This window comes from Sardina pilchardus, chromosome 7 (assembly GCF_963854185.1).
Source record: "Sardina pilchardus chromosome 7, fSarPil1.1, whole genome shotgun sequence".
NCBI lineage: Eukaryota > Metazoa > Chordata > Actinopteri > Clupeiformes > Clupeidae > Sardina > Sardina pilchardus.
In genome coordinates, this window is record NC_085000.1 from 24,418,461 (window position 1) to 24,441,848 (window position 23,388).

The 23,388-nt window shown below is 47.2% G+C and overlaps 1 protein-coding gene across 2 annotated transcripts in view; it reads left to right on the top strand.

The window, feature by feature from the left end:
• gripap1 (GRIP1 associated protein 1) overlaps positions 1 to 23,388 on the top strand; it is a 52,452-nt gene that overhangs the window by 9,845 nt on the left and 19,219 nt on the right. Inside the window, exons 12-24 of one of the 2 annotated variants that reach the window (XM_062541426.1) lie at positions 964 to 1,011; positions 2,039 to 2,138; positions 2,770 to 2,847; positions 4,998 to 5,090; positions 5,900 to 6,034; positions 8,032 to 8,127; positions 10,257 to 10,469; positions 12,024 to 12,137; positions 13,331 to 13,408; positions 15,911 to 16,006; positions 17,455 to 17,511; positions 19,175 to 19,274; positions 22,122 to 22,255. In XM_062541426.1, coding sequence (XP_062397410.1) covers positions 964 to 1,011; positions 2,039 to 2,138; positions 2,770 to 2,847; positions 4,998 to 5,090; positions 5,900 to 6,034; positions 8,032 to 8,127; positions 10,257 to 10,469; positions 12,024 to 12,137; positions 13,331 to 13,408; positions 15,911 to 16,006; positions 17,455 to 17,511; positions 19,175 to 19,274; positions 22,122 to 22,255 — 1,342 coding nt within the window. The remainder of the gene's footprint in view (positions 1 to 963; positions 1,012 to 2,038; positions 2,139 to 2,769; positions 2,848 to 4,997; positions 5,091 to 5,899; positions 6,035 to 8,031; positions 8,128 to 10,256; positions 10,470 to 12,023; positions 12,138 to 13,330; positions 13,409 to 15,910; positions 16,007 to 17,454; positions 17,512 to 19,174; positions 19,275 to 22,121; positions 22,256 to 23,388) is intronic. The other variant, XM_062541427.1, reaches the window with a different exon arrangement.

Below are 23,388 nucleotides of genomic sequence, written 5' to 3' on the forward strand. Positions count from 1 at the left end.
AGCAAGACAGACTGAGAGAGAGAGACTGAGAGAGAGAGGGAAGGAGGGAGAGAGACAGAGAGAGAGAGACTGAGAGAGGGAAGGAGGGAGGGAGGGATAGAGGGAAGGAGGGAGGGAGACTGAGAGAGAGGGTAGGATGGAGAGAGGGAAGGAGGGAAAATATGACCGCAAAGCTTTTCACCCCCCCCCCCCCCCCCCCCCCCCCCCCACACACACACACACACACCACTGACTCGAGGCTAATCTGTGACGGATCACCTGCGGCCGGTCAGGCCTGCAGCTCACCCCCTCCCCTGCCTTCTGAACGTGGGTCCATTTTTAGGGGCTGGTCGTGACGCAGGACCTCTCTCTGTGCCGTGGGACTGGCCGGGTGATTGGGCGCGGTGGGATGGGATGGGATGGGAGAGGAGCGGAGTGGAGCGTGGGGGTCCCCTACGGAGGCCAGGACAGTGGCCCCAGTGTACCGTCAGCAGACGAGAGTAATGAGTCTGAACCTCAACTTGTTTTGTTGGCAGTGTGGCCAGTGTCATCTGCTGCGTCTACAAAACAGCACAGCTCAACACACACACACACACACACACACACAATATCATATATGCTCTCTCAAATCACAGTCATCTTCTCTCACACAAACACATGACAATTACATGCAATCATACAGAAACAGACACAGATAATCACGCTAAAACACAAAGTTACCAGAGAACACACCAATTTGCTTTTGTATAAACACGCGCACACAAAATCACAAATGCACACTCTATGGTTTTCTGCTGTGCAGACCAAAGCCAGTTTCACACAAAAACCGCAAAAATGATTCTAAATAAATGAGCAACATTCAGAAAGGCACAGGAAATCAATTTGGATCATTTTATAGTGGTGTGTTCATGTTAACAGATACAATGTGCTAAAGAGATCCTCAAGTCAGTATTGCTCACTCAGCTGTTGTTTAATTCTTCACAGCTTTTTGCGGCTCCAAAGCGAAAAGGAGGTTCTCTACAATGACAGCAGGTAAGACTCTAAAAAAGCACGCCAAACATTTAATTAATTTCTCATTCATTCGTTTTCTCTCTTGTCTGTTGAAGTGTGTCCATATATTCCTCCATAGATCAACAGTGTGAGATTTTTTCGCTTTATTTAATGGCTTTTTAGTTCTTGAGCCTGACACGGTGCAGTCACATGTCACAAGTGTCATATTATTTCCCTGGACCTGGTGGAGCTCCATAAATAAAGTTTTATTTCCTGTTGTGTGTTTGCCATTGCATGCCACGGCTGATAAGGTGTTTCTGCCACATTAGTCTGGCTGTGAGAGTTTGTCACCGTGCCATGGTGTACCAGCCTTAATGAGACAAGCTGATAAATGTTTCAGACGTGTGGATATGAATATGAAAGGTGCTACGCCATTGTTATGTGTCGACTGAGATTACTGTTCTCTAACCTGTTTTTAGTTTCTCTTGATCTCCAAAACTCTCTGCGCTGAAATGACCTTCTTTGACATTCCATATAATGTCTGTTATTCAAGACATAATGTCAGATACAGTGGGGAGAATAAGTATTTGACTCCATGCTGAAGTTGACTAAAAAGAGTAATATATTTTGGGAATTGATCTTAATGCCTTAATTAAAAAAAATGAGTAAAAATCTAAGGACACCAATGCTCATTGGGCTCAATGCAAATCAAACAGGCTAATAGGCTAACTGGAAAAAGCACCAAGCCAATCTCTAGCTATGGTGAAGGGTATGTGATGATGTGGGGCTATTTTAATCCCAAAGGCCAAGGCAACTTTATCAGGATGTCTTCCTATCACTAATTGTTTGAGGCCTGCATCCATATCGTTAGAAATGTTTGCTTGACTTTAGACATACGGTTGTGTATAAATATGTGTGCTTTTAATGTGCTCTGCACTGAGAACTGAAGCCACATTCTAGTTTGGGATGCCATGATTACTGTTTGTAATATGTGGTCTTTGGAGAGGAGTCGATAGGCTGCTGTCTCGGGCGGCGCATGAAGGATGACATATTTGTGTTCCCGCATCAGGACGAAGATCGATGAGATCCAGCAGAGGAAGGAGGAGGAGCTGAAGTCCATGAACATCCGCATTCAGAAACTGCAGGCAGACCTCACGTCGGCTAATCAGGTGGGGCACACACACACGCACACACACACACACACGCACAAACATGCTTATTAAAACTTGTTAGTAAAATCGACAGAATGTAGAACGCACCCCCCCCCCCCCTGCTCCCCTCCTCCAAAGCCCCCTGATGTAGATGTGTGTTCCTCCTCTAGTCAATAGCAGGTAAGCAGAGTGTAATAATGCCCACGCCATGCGGCGGCCCTCAGGGGGAAATGGTAAAGACTGCAGTCAGGGTTTCAATTTGTGCTCCCTCCCTCCTCAGCGCCACTATTTCTGGATGATTTATGGTGCGCTGCCCACTGCAGAATCAGTCACTGTCACACCAGGGGCTGGAGCGAGGGCGGAGGGGGCTGGAGCCGCCATTGGCTCTCTGTGTGTGTGTGTGTGTGTGTGTGTGTGTGTGTGTGTGTGTGTGTGTTGTGGGGAGAGGGGGGTTGCAAGTGGAAACTAAGGTATGGCTGTATGTGTATAAATCTATGTGTGTGTGTGTGCGCGAAAGGAATGTGATTTTGTGTGTGTGCATTCATGTTTGTGTTGTGGTTTGGTGTGTGATTGCAGGTGGTAAGGTAAGGGTTGAATGTCTGTCTGAGGGAGGTATGTGATTGTGTGTGTGTGTGTGTGTGTTTTGTAGAGTATAGCCGAGTTGAAGGAGCAGCTCCAGAGTAAAGACAAAGAACACGAGGTGGCTCTGCACACGCTGAAGGATCAGGTAACGCTGGTCGCCCTCAAAGCTCACCGAGTTCAGGCCTCTCCTGCCGCCTGTCTCTCTTCCTCTGCCATTGCCTTCCTCTTTCTTTCTCTCTCTCTCTCTCTCTCTCTCTCTTTCTCACACACACTCTATTTCTCCCTCTCTCTGTCTCTCTTTCTCGCTCACACTCTCTTTTCTCTCTTTCTCTCTCTCTTTTTTGCTCACTCTTTCTCTTTCTCTCTCCTTTTGTTCAGAAAGCCATATAACTTGTCCACAGTCATTAGGGGCTCCCTGACACCTGTGCTCAAATGGAACACTTAGCTGAACTAGTCTCCTCAGAGCCATCCTGAGTTATGCGCCACACACACACACACACACACACACACACACACACACACACACACACACACCACGGAGTCCACAGTTAGCAATTAGTGTCTGTGCTGCACAGGTGTTCATTATCATACCCACGGAGGGAGCTGTGCTAATCTCTGCTTGTGTGGGAGCGAGGGGGTTAGACACGTCCCTGCCTCCGACAGATCGCCAGCCACCTGTGTCGGCAGATCGCGCAGTCATTAATGAAATATGCTCAGAACCTTTCTGTCTTTCTTTCTTTCTCTCTTGCTTGCTTTCTGTCTTTCTTTCTTTCTTTCTTTCTTTTTCTTTCAGTGTAGCGAGTGAATGTTTCAAATTGTGAAGTTATGTAAGAGCGCTGCATAAATGATGTCCGGATGAGAAAGAAAATGCACTGTCGTGTTGAAAGGCTTTCAGTGGTATTTCATCTTTATTCTGTGTTGGGGATGCTGACTGAAATGTTCTAGGAGTGTTGTTGGCTTCTGCCTGGTCTTCGTCTTTTTTTGTGTGTGTGTGGGTGTGTGTATGTGTGTGTGGGGGGGTACTGGCGCCAGACAAGTTGAAATCCCCGAGCGAGGCATTTTTTGCGCCCGAGTGAACTGTCCACAACATTTTTAAGACATTGTTTCCCGCGGCCAAAATGTCTACTCTTTTTTCCTCTCAACCCCTTCAATGGCTTTTCCCAAACTCGAGTTCAGAAACTTTTAAATTACTTTCTGAGTCTGCACTAGTTAATTGACCATTAATGAAAGTGCGAGTGAGAGATCGGCTAAATAATTAAGGATTAGTGTGAGTGAAGAGCTTGTGTGAGTGCGTGTTTGTGTGTGTGTGTGTGTGTGTGTGTGTGTGTGTGTGTGTGTGTGTGTGTGTGTGTGTGTGGGGAGTGGGGTGTAAGGCTACTGTCTAGAGCAGCTCTGGTGGGAGCAGGCCTGTTGTGAGGGTAATAACTGCTCCTGGATGGCCCCCACCTTCTGCCTGAATTCCTGCAAATGTCATTCTGTCCCTCACAGGAGTCACTGACATTAATTAAGCAAAGGGTGGACTAAACCGAGTGATAAAGAAGAAAAGTTAGCGCTGTGTATGTGTGTATATACTGTGTGGGTGTGTGTGAGTGTATATGTGTGTGTGGGTTGTGTGTCTGTGTGGGTGTGGGTGGGGATGGCTGTGTGGGTGTTTCTCCCTTCTTCTTTAAGTGGAAATGCACTGATGTATTACTGGAAGGCTTAAGGATGTGCTTGCAAGTGCTCTCTCATTTCCTGGCGCTAGCTAATTCTGTTGTACTTATCTCTCTCCTCCCCGTTCCTCTCAATATGCTTTTGTCTTTCTGTTCCTCCTCCGATCCTACGGACCTCCCATCATGCATCACTCTCATCCTGCCCCTCATGAACCCCAATGAACCCCAATGACCCATTCTTTTGCCCTTCCCCGGAACTTTCCAAATTTTACTTTTTTTTTTGTCACTTGCAATTATTGGCCCCTGTAATCTCCTTTTCTCTCCTTCACTCTTCTTGACACTCCCCCCCCCTTTTTCCTCCCCCGTATTTGTTTTGAATCCCTTCTTTTATTGTGGCTCTCTTCTTTCCCTCCATTTTGTTTCATCTTCATCTTCATCTTCTCTCCCTCCACCATCATGTCAACATCTCCCCGGGTCGCCCCAACCTGTGCTCATCTTCTCTCTTCCCTTCCCTTCCGTTTTTCCTCTCTCTATCCCTCTATCCCTTTACCCCTTTTTCTCTCTCCTCGCGGCTTCCCTCGCGCTCCTTCCTGCGCCTCCTCCTCCTCGTTGGCTCGTGTGGCGGCGGCGGCCGTGGCTGCAGGTAGCGTGTCAGAGCGCGGTCAGTCAGGAGCAGGTGGAGGGCATGCTGGGCGAGAACGACGCCCTCAGGACTAACCTAGCCGCCCTAGAACAGGTACTGCACACCTCTGCCCCCCCCCCCGCCCTCCCCCGGGCCCGTTAGTCCCACCTGGGCACCACCCCTCCGTCATCATGCCCAATCACCAGGTGTAGATGCTTTGTTTTAACACACACCAATAGCATCACCCACAGCCTGTGTGATGCGTATGACTCCATCATGCATCACGCATCACGTATCACGCCTCCGCCATAATCCACTTGTAAGTTCTCCATCTCCTCGTTCACCGATTCTCTACTGTAACATTGAAAAGCAATTTGAGTTCCTCTATCATTCAGTAGTTCTAACCTCTCACCAAACTGTGGTAGCTTTTTCACCCCCTCACCTACTCACCTACTCACCTACTCATTCCTTGAGGCAGCATACAGTAGCAAAAGTCTTTGTCTTTAGCTGTACTTTGGTAGTTGCTTGGTTTCATGGGAAGAACACATCAAATTCACTGTGCACCAGAAGGAAACTCGCCTGCAGTCATCTTTGATTCTCGCTCTGTTCGTACACTTGCATTTCTCATCCATCCTATCATCAGTGTGTCAGTCAGAGGTGGAAAATTCCAGGTTTGGAAATCTGTAAGTCCAGTCGTGTTTCTGCATCATCAAGGCACACACCCAAACAGTGTCACATCGATACTCAATAAACACTCCGTGTCATTGACACTGGAAGTCGCTGATTACTCAATTCAGTTTAGTTGCGGTACGGGAGAGACATTTTGCTCCGACATGCTGGACTTTTCCACCTCTGATTTAGGTCAGACCTCTAGGCCACTTGGTCTGATGCAGGTGTGTGTGTGTGTGTGTGTGTGTGATCAGATCCAGACCGTTAAGACTCAGGAGATGAACTTGCTGCGTGACCAGAACATGGCTCTGAATGCGGAGCTGCAGCAGAGGAGGACTGACCAGGAGAGTTTCATGGCCCAGAAGGACGACCTCAACTCCCAGCTACAGGTCAGACTTCACCCTCATTCCAACATGGTGTCCAGCACACTAAAGGGCCGTTCACACCAAGAACGATAACTAAAACGATAACTATAAACAAATATCGTTCTCGTTAATATGAATGACTGACATTCACACATAAACTATAACGATATTGACAGAACGATATTGTTAGGGATAACTTTCAGAGCGATTTTGAGAACAATAAAAAGCTAACAGCCAATCAGAACCCATGCGATTTTAGGCATCACATTCATTAACACGAGGAGAGCCTTTTCTTATCGTTGGCCAGTGTGGACGCTTTTATTGTTATGGTTATATATCGTTATCGTTATCGTTCTTGGTGTGAATGCTTAACATCCACCAACATGTCCCTGTAACCTCCTAAAATCCACTGACTCTTAGCATAGGGGCACTCCCCTGCTCCTGATTTTTCAGTTTGAACATTGCATCACTTTGCCGGTACATGATTGATTCTGACAGCCTCTGGTTGTTATTTGTAGTCTGCCTCCATTACCTTGCAAAAGGCATTACTTACATCGCAAGACATCCACTGCTGAAGTCCCTGATGTAATTGAGTCTCGGTGTTTAGCTCCAGGACTGAGACCACCATCACCTTGTTTCTTTCATCTCAACATCTGTTACCTTTCAGGATAAACGCGTCTGTTTGATTGATTTGCTACGTACAATGAGCTGAAGTCCTGAGACAACCCTGGTTCCTTTAAATAGAGCAGCCGTTATCCAGATCTGAGTCAGTGCTATGGTCTCAGGTTTAGTCCACCTCATGTAACCAGCTACAGGTGCAATGCTGTTTTCACAGGGAACCTGCTGCATTCCAGTTGATCGATGGGTGCATAACGCGCATTATATCAGGCACTGCCAAGATCAGCTATTCACTAACGAAACTTGGCCTGCTGTTAGATTGCCCATTCCTTGAGATTCGCAAGCATAAACAAATGGTCCTAATTGACGCATTTACGGATGCTGTGCAGCCTGTATGAGGCTCAGGGGTTGCCTGGTGTCCCTTGTGTGGAAGGTACTAAGCAGACACCAACTAAACTGCAGAATCCTCCGAAACGGCATCCTTTAAATATGTTAAGTTCTGCTTGGCATTGGATCATTAATTTACTTTTGGCTCTCCACAGCAGGTGTTGTTGTATTGGAACAGAGCGGCGTGAAAACAGCCCCAGCGTAGTGATTCATCTCAGCAGTCGCAATGTTTCTTGCCAGGATTTAGCAGCTATACATGTTTTGCTTAAATCATTAATTCCCAATTTTGTGTGACAGCCAGGATGTGTTTGTAATTGCCGTAATAATACTTTACAAAGGTTGTTTGTGATTTGCAACAAATGAAACGTTGCAAAATGATCTGGAAAAGGGGTAAGAAAAAAGAGAGAAATTGATGGTTATTTATTTTACTGTATTTTTTTTTATTCAATTTAAAAAGTGTTACTTTTTGAGTCTGGTTTTGACTGGAACAGTTTCCGTGTGCAGTTTAATAAGATCCGCTGTCTGACAGCTTGCCTTAACAGCTGCCCCACTGTTGGGGCAGGGGAGCACTAACAAGAACACGAAAGGCGTCAGAATCCAACCAGCTGTTGTCACTCCTGAATGTTGCTTACAGATTATGAATATTGTATGAAAGGTTGCAGGGCATGCAGCCACATATGCTCGGTAGAAAATCTCACTGACTTCAGCAATCGTTCAAGCAGGTTTTAATTTTACCACTGGAAGGTATTAGACCGAAGTCAGGGGCGAGAGAATCGAGTTATGAGCTTGCAGAAACAAAACCTGAATTTTTAATATGTATTTTTGTACATTAGCAGGGTGAATTTGATTAGCGGGCATTGTCACTATAATCCTTTCTAATTAGGATTTGAATTGGAGGAAAACTTATACATTTATTTTTGGTTTGTGTTTTTGGCAGCCCTAGCGAAGTTCTCTCTCGCTGGGTAGTTTTGTCTGCTGTGTCACTCAGAGCTGACTGCTGTTCTCTGCCTGCTTAGGAGGCGAACCGGGCCAACAGTCGACTCCTGGAGCAGCTGAATGAATTGGGCCAGGAGAAGGAGAGGCTACAGCAGGACCTGGAGGAAGCCAAAAAGGTATTGGGCTAACACACTCTCACACACACTCACTCACTCAGACACTTACTCATGCCCCTTCAGCTGACTTGGTGTTAGTCATGTTTTTTTTTATATAGTTTGTTTTTTTTATAAAGTTAATATAGTTTTATGGCTAGAGACTTTGTTTCCTGCTGCTTTCTCACAGTCACACACACACACACACACACACACACACACACACACTTACACTCACACACACACATACACATCCCCATGAGGTTCTTGTCAGTCTTCATTTTACTTGACTTACACTGAATGATACGCTCTCCTCTCAGTCATTGTACATGCTTGTCAGGCAGGAACACACACACAGACACACACTTGGACTGTAGGGCTTCATTTTTAGTAAGTCAAATATATCCACACACTTGTCCGTGTCCACAGCTGGTGGCCCGTGAACCGCTATCTCCTGGTGCATCCGATGGATTTGATGACCTCTTGACCATAATTACCTCTCCATTAGCTCCCAGATCTTTGTGGAATTCATCCGAAATGAGGCACGTTTCCACCGGATTAAGCCACAGCCTCACCCCAACCGCCGCCACCACCCACCTCATTTCCACTCAAATCAGACCAAAACCGTTCCGACCGGCCTCGTTTGATGAAAATATCATTTATATGCAGATGAATCCTCCAGTTGGAAAATCGGCGTGAGGGGGGGAAGAAAAAAAAAGAGAAAAGCAGTCGTCTGATTTCACTTCTATTTTAGGTTTCAGGAAAAGCCCAAGACCTTTAACCCCGATGTGCTGTCGTGCTCTCTGCTGTCAAATTCCTGCAGTGCTCCAGGGCTTGCTCTCTCTCTCTCTCTCTCTCTCTCTCTCTCTCTCTCTCTCTCTCTCTCTCTCTCTCTCTCTCTCTCTCTCTCTCTCTCTCTCTCTCTCTCTCTCTCTCTCTCTCTCTCTCTCTCTCTCTCTCTCTCTCTCTCTCTGTCTCTCTTAAAGAGGTGAACCGTCCCACTGTGACCCTGGCAACAAATGCAAGTTGACACCGCAGCTCCAGCATCAGCATCAGCAGGGCCGGTGGAAGTGCACTGGCTCAGTGCACAGTTTGGGGGCAGATCAAATGGCGTGCTGTTGTGCTGATGCACGAGTAGGCTAAAATGATCCATGGTGCACGCACAGAGTCTAGGTACAACAGTGCCGTTTTCTTTTTTTTTTTTTTCTATTCGAGGGAGAGAACATAATATCGAAAATGAAATGGAACAAAAAGAGTTTTCCATTATGCAATTGAAAGGGGGGAAAAACAATAATGTGCCTTTTAGGGTCTGTGAAGAGAAAGTTTTCTGAAAATGCACTTCCATCCTGCTGTCCCCACCACAAGGGCACGACTGATAAGAAAGCGTCATTAGAGCCAGTCTCTGGGGGGGGGGGAAAGGGCCGGCAGTGTTCATTATGGCCAGTGATCTGTAGACTAAAGGTGAAATGGGCCCTTTGTCTCAAGCACAACCTTATTCTTACAGTAGATAGCAAATTGTGTAACATAAACAAGAACTCTCACACCCCAAACATTCTCCCAAAACACTCCCTCTGATCCCCATGTCTCGACCTGTCCATACCTACACTAAGAAGCAGACTTCAGGGGAAGGAAAACGCCACCAGACAGCAGACTAGCAGAATACACTGCTAAAAACCTAAACTTTAAATCCATAAACTTCTCTTTTTGTTGAAACAAGTGTGTCTCAAGCATTTCCCCTAAAGAGGAAAAAAATCCTTTTCTGTATAACTTCTGACTCAAAAGCACAGCAACCTCTGCAATGTAAGGGCAAGTACAAGGCTGAGAATTCTGCGAGCAAACTCTACTCAGTGTGAAAACAGCAATGTTCTCCTCCCCAGTGCTGCAGTCCCTCAGTTTCTACCAGTACTCACGCTGTTTTTTTAGATATTGTTTTTTTTTTATTTGAGCTTAGATTTTGGATTTGAGCACTTACAGCCAGGACAGTGGAGAGTTGACTGGAAAAGAAGGGGAGAGCGACGCAGAGTGCGTTCAGGATATGACCAAAGCCCAGAACCTGGATGTACCTTCTTGAGGCCCTCGGCCAATGCTAACCCGGCGCAACATCTCCCGTTGACGTTGACGTTGACGTTGTTCTGATGTTTTCTCCTTCGCAGACGGCGGACAAGCGCAAGGGGATGCTGGACGAGCTGGCGATCGAGATGGCCCAGGAGAAGTCGCGGCACAAGGAGGAGCTGAGCGACGTGCGGCTGCACCACGAGAAGGAGGTGCTGAGCGTACGCGCCCGCTACGAGAAGGAGCTCCGCGGCCTGCACGAGGAGAAGAACCGCACCGAGGAGGAGATCCGCACACAGCTCCGGGAGGAGAAGGTGAGAGATGGATGGAGGGATGGATGGAGGGATGGATGGAGGGATGGATGGAGGGATGGATGGAGGGAGGGATGGAGGGAGGGATGGATGGAGGGAGGGATGGAGGGATAGAGAGAGACAGACAGACAGATGAGTGGGTGAGTGAGCAAGAGGTCAGTCAGTATAGAGATCCACACAGTTCAGATGGGATGTGTTGCAGCTGGGAGAGGGGCATGGAGAGACACCCAGGGGGCAGTGGGAAGGAAATGGTGAACTGGCAGGAGGTTCTGAAAAGGAGGTTCTGAGAATCCCAATAATTTTTATTTAAATCAGAACAACTACTGTACATGTACACTTCATGATCTACAACCAACAGTACTGCATACTGTTGCCACTTCTCAAACACCTCATTTAAAACACCCTCAAGCCCCCCAACCCCAACCTCACTCCCTGGAGTGTGTGACGAGAGTCAGAGGACACAGTCTGCCCCAGCTCGGAGCCTGGCTCAGGCCTCATCATCAGTCTGGCTAATTGACCAATGTGGGGCTCAGGGCCAGGGGGCTAGGAGGCGGCTGGGGAGTGTGTGGGGGAATGGGGTGGGGTGGGGTGGGGGTGAGGGGGGAATTGGAAGGGGAGAGCGCGAGCTGTTCTCCAGCGCTGTTGTGTCCTCTTCAGCGCGTGAGGGATCGCAGCGCCACGCCATGCTCCGCTGCATCGCAGTAATTGGGTTATTCCTGCCGCATACGCTCGCACACTTGTGGCTCGGACACTCTCTTTGTGCGTATATGTGTGTGTGTGTGTGTGCATGTACATGGCAAGGGTGATTTGAAGAGAAATGGAGCTCTGTGATCACACATATAGCGGTGGAACAGTTTTGCAAATGAAATTCTTCGGGAATCCTTGGGGTGTTGAGGTTGCATAATGTGCAAGACCTAATTTAATGAAGTTTTTTATTTCCAACGGTGAATATGTATGCCTTTGATTTTGTTATTCAGAGATTATGATCCTGTCTCACAACCGCACCTGTCAAGGTTGTAACACTGACTCTAGAAGCTACAGCCCTCGTACAATTTTCAGAGTTCTGCTGAGAAAAACCTAGTTCCCCTTTGCATCAGCAAGGCCTCTTGTTTGAGAATTCCCACAGGCCTCTCTGATGAATGACACATGATAGTGAAGAGGATGTCTCCTCAGTTCACTGTGTTCTTAACCATTTCTCAAAAGGTCTGATTCTTAAGCGTAGGAGTACCACTTCCATGTTCTTAAAATTCATAACATCCACAAAGGAGGACAGTTTCCCAGCTCACGGACAACATAGAAAAAGAGTGTGTGTTTGGTGTGTGTTTGGTGTGTGTTTGGTGTGTGTTTGGTGTGTGTTTGGTGTGTGTTTGGTGTGTGTTTGGTGTGTGTTTGGTGTGTGTTTGGTGTGTGTTTGGTGTGTGTTTGGTGTATGTTTGGTGTATGTTTGGTATATATTTGGTCTGTGTGTGTGTGTCTGTGTGTGTATGTGTGTGTCTGTGTGTGTCTGTGTCCCTCTCTCTCTATTCTGACCCTGTGCGTGTGTGTCCTGCCCCGCAGGCTCGTACCAAAGAGATGGAAGGCCTGCAGCAGAGTGTGGAGGAGCTCCAGGCTCAGGTCCAGTCCATGGAGGGCACCAAGGGCTGGTTTGAGCGCAGACTCAAGGAGGCCGAGGTAACGCAGCACAGCAACACCACACACAGTACTTACCCACCTCCACTGATCTCAGACCTTTGTTTTGGTGACAGTCATGTTTATTGTTTTTAGTGTAATATTAGTTCCTCAAGTCAAAATCATCATGAGCCATGCTGTAACCTGAGACCAGTGTAGTGGTGTTTGTGGTCATACAAAAGAAATAACGCGCAAGAGGCGCTGGTCATTATCGGGGGAAAAAAGTACCGACAGGGCTAATCGGACCCCGATGCGAAGCGGAGGTCCTCTATCAGAAAATAATGACTGGTAGAACTTTGGGAAATCCCATTCAAGTCCATGGAGCGTTCTGCTTGCACTGTGAAGAGCCGTATAATAATAATGTAATGTAATACACAGCATGACCGATGAGCTGAGCTGACTCGTGATGGTGACTGGCAGAACTGGCCAACTCATTTGCCTGACATGCCCTTTTACTTGCCCCAGGGCTGTGCGCCATTGATCATGTCCAACCCTGCACTTATGCCCTTTAGCTACAGCAAACTACATTAGGAGACCTGTGCTGTAGTGCTGAGATTGAGAGTGTTGTAATATGTCTTTATATTTACTCAATAGTGTGCTTTCAGTCTTAGAGAACTGTGAAGCTAACAACACCAGGCGTCATGAGCTCAGCTTCAGTCCTCCATAGGCCACTAGATGAAGGCTCCTGGTAGGAGACTGGGGATGCCTCTTATTCGTCTTTTTGTACATCCTCCCTTCCTTCCTCGGTCCTTGTTCCCACTGATCTAGATAAGGAATGATGGGGCGGCAACAATGGAATAGTCTATCCAGTGCTAGTTATAAATCAGTGGGAACGAGGCTGGAGGATCGAGGAGAGAGGTTGAGAGGCACCCATCGTCTGTCACTAGAGGTGCATTAGCAGGAGATTCTTTCATTACTTGTCTGGCCACATGATGTCACTATTGGTTTCTGCATGATTTCATCACTGTTCACATGCTGTCCCCTTTGGATCACGATGCATCTTTTATGCGGAGGCTTTAATGTGGCCTCCAACTGCAACACAATGTGTTTCATTGTTGAAATTGTTTTTTTTTTTTGTGCGTGGCTTCCTTGACCTCTGGTTGAACACCCATCAATTATGGATGTGGGTTCCTATTGGAGGCCAACAGCGATCACGCTGTTCTGGGGGGTTCTAACGGCTTGTTCCGTGTGTGCAGGAGAGCATAGAGAAGAAGACTCTAGATCACCAGGAGGAGATCCAGAAGCTTCAGAAGGAGCATGCTGTACAGCTAGAGGTATGAGGACCCCCCCCCCCCCCCCCCCCCCCGACAACAGGCACACATGCACACACATACGCACGCATGCACACTCATACACACACCCACATACACACACACACACACACACACACACACACACACACACACACACACACACACACACTAAACATGAAGAGAAAAGGGCACGCGAAGTTCACGTGTGAAGAAGTGCATTTGTGTGTGACAACTGCTTGGCTGACCGCACAAACGCACACACACACACACAAAAAGTGCTAACGTATGTGTTAGGCTACAGGACAAACATGTGTGCACATACACATATACAGTGAGGAGCACATGTATTTGATACCATGCTAAAACAGGAATATAAAATCATCATTTGACAATTGATCTTAATGCCTTAATTTAAAAAATGAGTAAAAATCAAACCGCCAAGGACACCAATTTTCTTTGTGATTGAAGAATGTATCGTAAATAGATAAATGTTTTCCTTAAATGCTAGGGGAAGGAAGTATTTGACCCCCTATGTAACCCTATGGGAATTTAACACATAGGGTTAACATAGGGGCAGGCAGATTTTTATTTTTAAAGACCAGCTATTTCATGGATCTAGGATATTATGCATCCCGATAAATTTCCCTTGGCCTTTGGAATTAAAATAGCCCCACATCATCACATACCCTTGACCATAGCTAGAGATTGGCATGGTGCTTTTTCCAGTAGGCCTATTAGCCTGTTTGATTTGCATTGAGCTCAATGAGCATCAAACAGGCTAATAGGCCTACTGCAAAAAGCACCATGCCAATCTCTCGCTATGGTGAAAGGTATGTAATGACGTGGGGCTATTTTAATTCCATCGGCCAAGGGAACTTTATCAGGATGCATAATAACCTGAATCCATGAAATAGCTGGCCTTAAAAAATAAAAATCTGCCTGCCCCAATGTTAACCCTATGTGTTAAATTCCCATAGGGTTACATTGGGGGTCAAATACTTCCTTCCCCCTAGCATTTAGGAAGAACATTTATTTATTTACGAAACATTCTTCATTCACAAAGAAAATTGGGGTAGTTAGCGGTTTTATTTTTACTCAATTTTTGAATTAAGACATTAAGATCAATTGTCAAATGATGATTTTATATTCCTCTTTTTAGTCAACTTTAGCATGGTATCAAATACATGTTCTCCTCACTGTATATATATAAATATATACACACACACACACACACACACATACACACACACACACACACACACACACAGACCCATGGGGCTGGCCCACACAGATTGAATACACTGCTGAGTGCAGCAGCATTGCAGTCGAGGAGAAAGGCGTGACACGGGTGACTATTTCAGTCCTGTGACTATCTGCTGCTTATTTTAACGAGCCCATTTAACCCCATTGGCCAATCTTCTCCGGTCTCGCTGGATGGCATGTAATCACACTGAAGTGTCTAATTCAGGCCTCCATCTCCGGGTATAACCCTGCTGCGTTCCGCAGGTTCTGCTTCGGAGTTTTTGATTCCGTTTCCCCGGTAGAACTCCTCCTCCCCTCACGATGAATGTGCGATGAGTGTGGACTTCTTCTTCGCGCCGGCGCTGATTTATTTTCTCGTGTGTTATTCGGACGCGCACTGCCTCGTAGTGAAAGTAATTACTGGAGAACATGCGAGAGTAATTCATCACTCGGGCTGGTCCTGGGGGCCGCTAATGCGCTGGAAATTCACATTAAGCAGCCGCTGTGACACGGACCTATACTTCTGCTGAGGGTAGAATGCAAGATGGAATAGACAGCGTATGCAGACAGATGTACAGCCCACAGAGGTGTAGGTGCAGTCTCCAAACTCAAATAAAGAAGTTATCGTCAGTGACGCCACTGCGCTTTTTTTCAGAGCCTATAGCTTTATGACTGGAGCCTCAGTTGCACCCCAGAAATGAGCACCTAGTGCATTCCTTGGTCGTAGAAGTTAATGTTTTGAAAAAGGGCTTTGTAAGCCATGATGGGTTGAACATGTGTTTAATTTGATCAGATCAGAACACTGTATCAGCAACATTATCTGAGTCGTTGGTCTAAGGACAGCACTGACCTAATCTATGTTGTAAACTTTGGAGGATGTTGCATCAACCTATGAGTTTCAGGAGGAAACAGAACCCGTGTTAAAAAAACAGCATGGCATACTTAAAACTTAAATGGCCAGAATCAGCATGAACTGTTGCAGATAAGCTGAAACTTATACTCTATGATCAAAGGACAAATCACCAAAGTCATTTCATCATTAAAGAACAGTACTTTATATACAAAACGTACTTTTCGCACAAGTTCAAGAATGTCTGTAATTGTGTGTCCAGAAAAGGAATCATCGAATGAGCATGGACTACTTACATCGTTACCTTTGTCCTTCTGGACATAATGAATGTTTTGCTTAAAAGTATCAGCTGATGTACAGTGCATATTTATGAGGTCAGAGTCAGTGATCATTCTTATTGTTGTAGAAATGAGCACTGTATCTCTTTACAGGGTAAGGAGGGAGAGGTGGAGGCTGTGAAGGTGCAGCTGACTGAGGTGGAGAAACAGGGGGAAGCCCAAGAAGCCTCCATCGCTAAACTCAAACAGGTACAGTACAGTAAGATCATGCTATGTTCTATTGAGTTCAGTTTGATTTATGCAGTGCTATAGATCTCAGATTTCATACCTTCGTACACTTCAATACTGTGCTTACTTCCGTAGTGTGCGAATTTCAAACCGAATAGTGTCGTCTAAGATCGAACACCAACTCGGTGCACTTCATGGAAATGACTATCACATCATTTAAATACAATTTTATCGGTGATGTCTAGTCGATGTGAACAGTTTGTTATAACTTGCTTGCACAAGTGTTGCTGCTCCGACTGCAATTGTCAGGAGTTTGAAAATGCTTCCGCTATGTAGCCAAGATGGCATCCGTTGAAAAGTGTCGGAAAAGTGTCCACACTCAACTTTTTGACTCTTATGAGAGCAGTCAGTGTCATCTGAATTATAAGTGCAGAAGTACACCATGTGAGATGCAGTGTACTGTACAGTATGTCTGAAGGCACTCTAAAGAGCCCAGCTTGAACGTGAACTTTTAGCCCCCTATATGAGCTCACATATTCATACAGCTCGTAGTCATATGTAAGCATGACTACGAGTCGATGACGTGCGATGTTATTGCATGCAGCCGCTCCGGTACGGGCATTGGAAATATTAATAAGGCGATTAATAAAGCAGTGAGGCCATTAGAGCAGAAAAGGTTGGACAGGACACTAATGTATCCTCTCCATGAAGTCATTGGCAGTGCACTCTCCTCATCAGATGAATGGACTCCAGCGTCATGATGATCCAAAGACATTTCATATCATATATACAGTAGCCTGCACTGAATGAATGCACTCTTGAACGATGTTGATCCAGAGGCATCTGAGAGCATGTGCAAGCTGAAACTGTAGACCTAATCCTTTTGGCTTGCTCAAATTCTCATCAAGCGTGAGACTGCGCAACAGAAAATAGACACAACAAGCAGGCCTCTCCGTCATAGTGACACATGATTCGATTTGTGTGTACATTCCTCGACCTGTTTAAGGCTCCGAACGTAAATGTAATTGTAGCTCGTCTTAAAAATAGCTTTGCTCCAGTTTCTTTGGGTTGGATTTACCCAATATTAAGGTTTTTGTATTAAGACGCCCCAGTGTTCGCGTGTGTGTATATGCAAGCTACTTAGCTCCCTTGGCGCGGGGGCGTGTTCATTGAACTTGTCCTCGATGTGACTCAGAACAGCCTTCCTGGTTCCTAGCGGCGGAACAATGCCCCCGCCTCTCCATGGATACATCTGTCGCTGCCAGGAGTCCCCTGGAGACACAGCGCCCTTTTTTTTGGGCGACTTACGAAATTGGTCTTTTAACGAACCCCTGTCTCAGCCATGTTGGCGGTGCGTTAAAGGAAGACCTTTATCTCCATTGTGTGTATGTCTTTCTTATCTCTCTCTTCCTCTCTCTCTCCCTCTCTCTCTCTCTCTCTCCTTCTCTCTTTGTGTCTGTGCCTTGCAGGAGATTAAAGACACTGTGGATGGACAGAGAATCCTGGAGAAGAAGGGAAGCTCTGCGGTAAGTGGAGGCCGACCACAAAGACAGCAGAGAGAAAGAGAGAGAGAGCGAGAGAGAGAGCGAGAGAGAGAGCGAGAGAGAGAGCGAGAGAGAGAGAGAGAGAGAGAAAGAAAGGCAGAAAAAAAGGGAGAGTGCAAGAAGGAGAGATGAGAGAGACCGATGTGGGGGGTGAAAGGGTTGGGAGAGCGATGATGAGTCAGCTCCTTTCCTTGTCCCATTTCCACTCTCCATTTTGAAATGGACACATTGACTTACAGATGGCTCGTGTGCACCTACCCCACCTCAAACAGTCCCCTGCCCTCCCTCCACCACACCACATTACCACGATAGGCTGCAGTGGGCACTACTTCTACTCCTCTCTCTCTCTCTCTCTCTCCCTCTGTCCACACCACATTACTCCACTCAGTCTTTGCCACGATAGGCTGCAGTGGGTACTACTCCTCCTCTCTCTCTCTCTCTCTCTCTCTCTCTCTCTCTCTCTCTCTGTCCACACCACATTACTCCACTCAGTCTTTGCCACGTTAGGCTGCAGTGGGTACTACTCCTCCCCTCTCTCTCTCTCTCTCTCTCTCTCTCTCTCTTTCTTTCTCTCCCTCTGTCCACACCACATTACTCCACTCAGTCTTCACCACGTTAGGCTGAAGTGGGCACTACTCCTCTCTCTCTATTTCTCTTTCTCTCCCTCTGTCCCTCACTCGTTCGTCCTCGTCCACTCCTCGTGGTCCTCGCTAAGAGGACTTTTTGTTCCCTCCGTTCCCCGTGCACCGCGCACGTGTCCGGTCGATTACTCACATCACCTGATCGGATCCCCCCACGCTAATCACCCTGTTAAATGATCTGCCTGCGCCTCTTCTAGTAAACACCACGGCCAGCGTACGGCCCCAAAACAATGGCCAGCACATGTAGCGGAGCCGGAGGAGGACTAACGGTAATGAGAAGGAGGTGCGTGAAGGTTGGTTTCACTGCATCACCCGATCTGGTAGCGTAGGGAATGGACACCCCCCTTCGCCTCTCACATGGTGTGCCTCGATGGCCGCCCCGACGCACACACCCAGGAAGTGGACCTCGCTGAGCGATCGCACCACGCGGACCTGGCCGCACAGGTAAGGTGAGATAAGCACTTATGGCAGGTGGCTCATCTCCGTGTCATTAGGTTGTGAACCCCGGGGCAGAGGAGCAGTCTAGGATGCCGTTTCGCGGGTGTTTGAGCTCAGGTGCTCATTTCACCACCGGGAGCCCCGTGCTGTCTCATCCGCCCCAGCTCACGCGCCCCTCACATGGCAGCTGGGCGGAAGCCTCTCCCGCCTCTCGCCGTCTCTCGCTCGCTCTCTCTCTCTCGCTCTCTCTCGTGCGACCCACGGGGTGTTGATGCCACCTGATCTCATGTCACTCGACAGCGCACACACACACACACACATAGACATACACACACACACACACACACACACACTCTCAGGTGTGACCCAGTGGAGGCCTGACAGAAACCGGAACCTGGCACTGTCCCCTCCTCCCTCCTCCACCACCGCTCCTCTCCCCCACTCTCTCCTTTCGGCCTCTGTCCTCTCTCCACTTCTCCATTCACCCGTTCATGTTTTTATATGTCTTTAATGCGTTCTCTCTCTCTCGTTTCTGTCCCCTTCATTCATTCGTTGTCTCCGTGCAGCTGAAGGACCTGAAGAGGCAGCTCCACCTGGAGAGGAAGCGGGCGGACAAGCTCCAGGAGCGGCTTCAGGAGATCCTCACCAACACTAAGACCCGCACAGGTAAGACGAGAGGACCCACAGGTGGCCCACCCCACAACACAACACCGCACCACACCACACCAGGTGGCACGTGCCTCCTCACACACACACACACACACACACACACACACACACACACGCACACACACATGCACACACACGGTCACAACAAGAAAGGAAAGCAGGGGAGGCGTGGAGAATATATACGAGAGGGGGAAAGAGAGATGCCAAGACTGCTGTCTAGCGGCGTCTTCTCAGGTAGTCTGGAGAGGCCTGTTACATCACGAGAAGCATGAAACATTTACTGCAGGTAAGTGAATATGCAGAGCAGCCATAAATTACACAGCAGGTGAAAAGCGGCGCCTCCGGTCTCTACAGATAACTACAAATGAGCCCGCGCCGGGGCCCCGCGGCCATATTACTCAACACCCCCCCCCACACCAACCTCTCAAGTCTTCCAAAATGCTGAGGTACTCACCTAAGCCCTTGGCATGATCAGCTGGGGTTTATGTCTTTAGTAAGGGGCTGTAACGCTTGTGGAGTGAAATTGAAAACCCGGCCACTCTGTCGTCTGTGGTCTGGTTCATGGCACACTGTGTGTGTGTGTGTGTGTGAGAGTATTGGGCTGTGGAATCTGGCATCCTGACAGTGCAGCGTGTAGGCCGTCTGTAAATAAACCTCAAACACACGTTATAATTAAAACCATGCAGAGGAAATTGAAAAAGATCATCCGGAGTGATAAATCACTCTGGCGCAGTGACTGTTCCGGATTCAGCAGCTCTTGCACACACAAGCAGTGAAATGAATGATGTGGGGCTACTGTAAGTGAATTATGTACAATGCCGAATTAAATCATTCTATTTATTTTTTCGCTGATTGTGTTAATTGGAAGCAAGAGAGAAACATCGTCCCAAATTACAGAAAGTGCCCTGATGAAGTATTTCTGAGGAGATGTGGGTGAATGAATCGTACAAGGAGGAGGAGGAGGAGGAGTGTGTGGCTACTCTTCCTTAGTTTGCAAACTACAGACGGCCACAATTAGCCAGAGTGTGACGATAACCTCATGTTTACATGTCATCAAGTCAAGTGTCCCAGCATAGTCAGCAGTAGAGGCTGTTGAAGTTCAGGTGCAGAGTGTAATGCCAGAGAGACCTCAATCACAAAGAAGGACCTGATATTGTTATCCGATATGATGCGAGTGTTTTAATCCTGCTTTTCTCTTGAAAAAAGTGTGTGCTCAGCGTGAACTCAATCCATGTGAAGCCCCATCATTATTCACACATAGCTATTTTGATCCTCGTCCTGTTTGGTTGTAGGTTTCATGGATCTTACTCTTTTGATCCTTTTAGAATGGATCTGGGTCCCCCATGTCCATGTCATCAAGGTCAAGTGAAGGCCACAGTCTATATGTTCTGCATTCATCTCAGCTGGGGGGATGAGATGCAATCATGTGTGACTGGTCAAAATCTATCTGATGGTTTTGAACCTTCAGTCAAAGTGGCTGTTAATTGGAGCCATTGTTCCCCACCCCCCCTAGTAAGCATTCTTGCTGAGGCATCACTCTGTATGTACAGAGAATAGGTCCAATAAAGATTTTTATCTCTGTCATGTTGAAAATTAAGTCAATTTACATTCTGTTCTGTGGCCAGTGATTTGGAAAATTAGCTGAAAAGCTGGGGGAGAAAAAAGCTTCTTCAGTCATCAGACAATTATTTTGAGTGCTTATTGGAGGTTAGGCGCACTCACTGAAGCACCCTTTGCTGTCTCTCCCCACGAGAATGACACTCCGCACACAGAGAGAGAGTTTAACCCCTTCGAGTTTCAAAGCCTCCAGAAATTACAGTCGGACCCTCTCTCAGCGCTGCGGGCAGCTCGATGTTGATGAACTTCCAGGGCTAGCTCAGTTGATTACCCTTTGGCCTATATATCGACTCCGTATTTGTCCAAGGCGCCAAAAGTGCCCTCGTGGGTTCGTGGGAGAACAATCCCGATTTAACACATGACTTCCTAGCACTTGCGAAAAACTTTGGTGGTGAGTGGTGTCTTGGAAAAACAGTTACTCCTTGGGGGACCCCCACCCCCCACCCCCCCGCAGCACATCACTATGAGATGTGGGGATGGTAAATATTTAATGGGGCCCCCTTCTCCAAATGTGCCACTGAGCAGTGCACACTCGCATTTGCTCTCCGTTGATTGTTGGTGATGCCAGGGCAATCCTCTTTTGGGCCAGCCATAATTGAAGTGCTTCGTGCATTTTTAATGGTTGCTCTACAGAAAGTTTAGAATCAGACATTTTAAAGTAGGCAAGCTTTATCTTTGTCATCTGTCCGGTAAGATCTTAAAAAACGGCAGCGTGTAGAACAGCAGACGTGTACACACACACACACACACACACACACACACACACACCTCTCACTGCCTCAGCCGTCCGGGAACATTGTGCTCACCGGGGGGGTGTGTTGTACTTTCACGGGGGAAGCGACAGCTCCGGTGTAATGGCTCGGTCGGCGCGGAGAAGTTGAGGTGCGGAGGCTGAGCTAAAGAAGTCTGGCTCCGTCCGCCCTCGTCGTCTCGTCACAGCTGCATAGTCGGAGTGCGCCCTCCAGCCTTATGTAAAATGACCCAAAGACCTTCTAGTGATATTTTAATTACCTTTGCTAAGTGCAAAATACGGAATGTTTTGTAAATTCAGTGACTGTGTATAATGTGTCTTATCATGCATTAACCATGCGAGTCCAGGCTTTTCGGTTTGGAGCTTTAGCCAAACCTTTTGAATGTCACTTTTTTAGTAAACCTCGTCATGTCAGAGTACACATTTGTTGACGTGTGTGTGTGTGTGTGCGTGTGTGTGTGTGTGGTGTTCCTCAGGCCTGGAGGAGCTGGTTCTGTCTGAGATCAGTTCTCCGAGCCGTACGCAGCAGACCGGGGACAGCAGCAGCATCTCCTCCTTCAGCTACCGGGAGATGATGAAGGAGGGAGGGGCCAGCCAGAGCGCTAATAAGGTACCCCCGAACACTCACACACGCGCACACACACACACACACACACACCACACACAAGCACAAACACACACCGCATGTGCGCACACACACACACACACACATACACTCACACACACCACACCGCATGCGCACACACACACACACGCTCACACACACCACATGCGCACACACACACACACACACACACACACGCACGCACAAGCACACACCGCACACGCACTAGAGCCTGGATACATACATTACAATCTGCCAACAGCCCACTCATCAAACATAACAGGATTTATCAGTTAGAAAGTGATTCATATGCCTCTGAAGTTCATTCAGTCATCACACTGGCAGAAGCATCATAACCATCAGCCCAGGAGTTGCTATGAACAACCGAGCTGTGCATGCCGCATCCTATGGCCATGACAACTGCGACTTCCAGGCCGATGGCACTGGCCCTAAACAGCCCCTCACTGGTGGTTAGACATCAGACGCTGCCGCCATCGACAGGCGCTCGCAGACTCCAGACTATTGACATCCGAGTCTTCCCTTGTGGAGCTGGGAGAGCTCACATGTGGCTCCATGAGTCCTGAAATGACTATAAATAGCCCCCCGGCTAGCGTAGTTTCTATAAATACTGGCTGTTTGAATAAACACCCTGTATCAGTGTTTGGGCTGTCACATGTTCAGAGGGAAAATGGGTCTTATTTTTAGCAAAAGGAAAAGGCAAAGATTTGTCCACGAGCAAAAGAGACTTTGTGTCTCTGTTGTTATATCGCCATTAATAATTAACCAGTTTCATTAAAGCCTTTGCCGTTATTTTTCTCGTTTTCTTTTTTATATTTCTTTTTATTTTCCATGAAAGATTTGGGTTTATTAGAGAACATGAAAAGAGAGGAAATTGGGATTTGAAAGAGATGAAATGGCCATTAGCCACCGCTATAAAATGCGTTTTAATTACACACTTTGCATCCAAACTCAGATGTGCCTTTTTAGATTGGTGTGCTTTCATGAGCTGCCTTGGCGCATTGCAACCGAGAGATAAAACGCGGTGGAGTCTGTACACTCCACTCATCTAGACTAGCTTCCCAGACAGGTTCAGTCAAAGCCAATCAGAACTTTTCAGTCTCTGTCTGGCTTAGCTATAC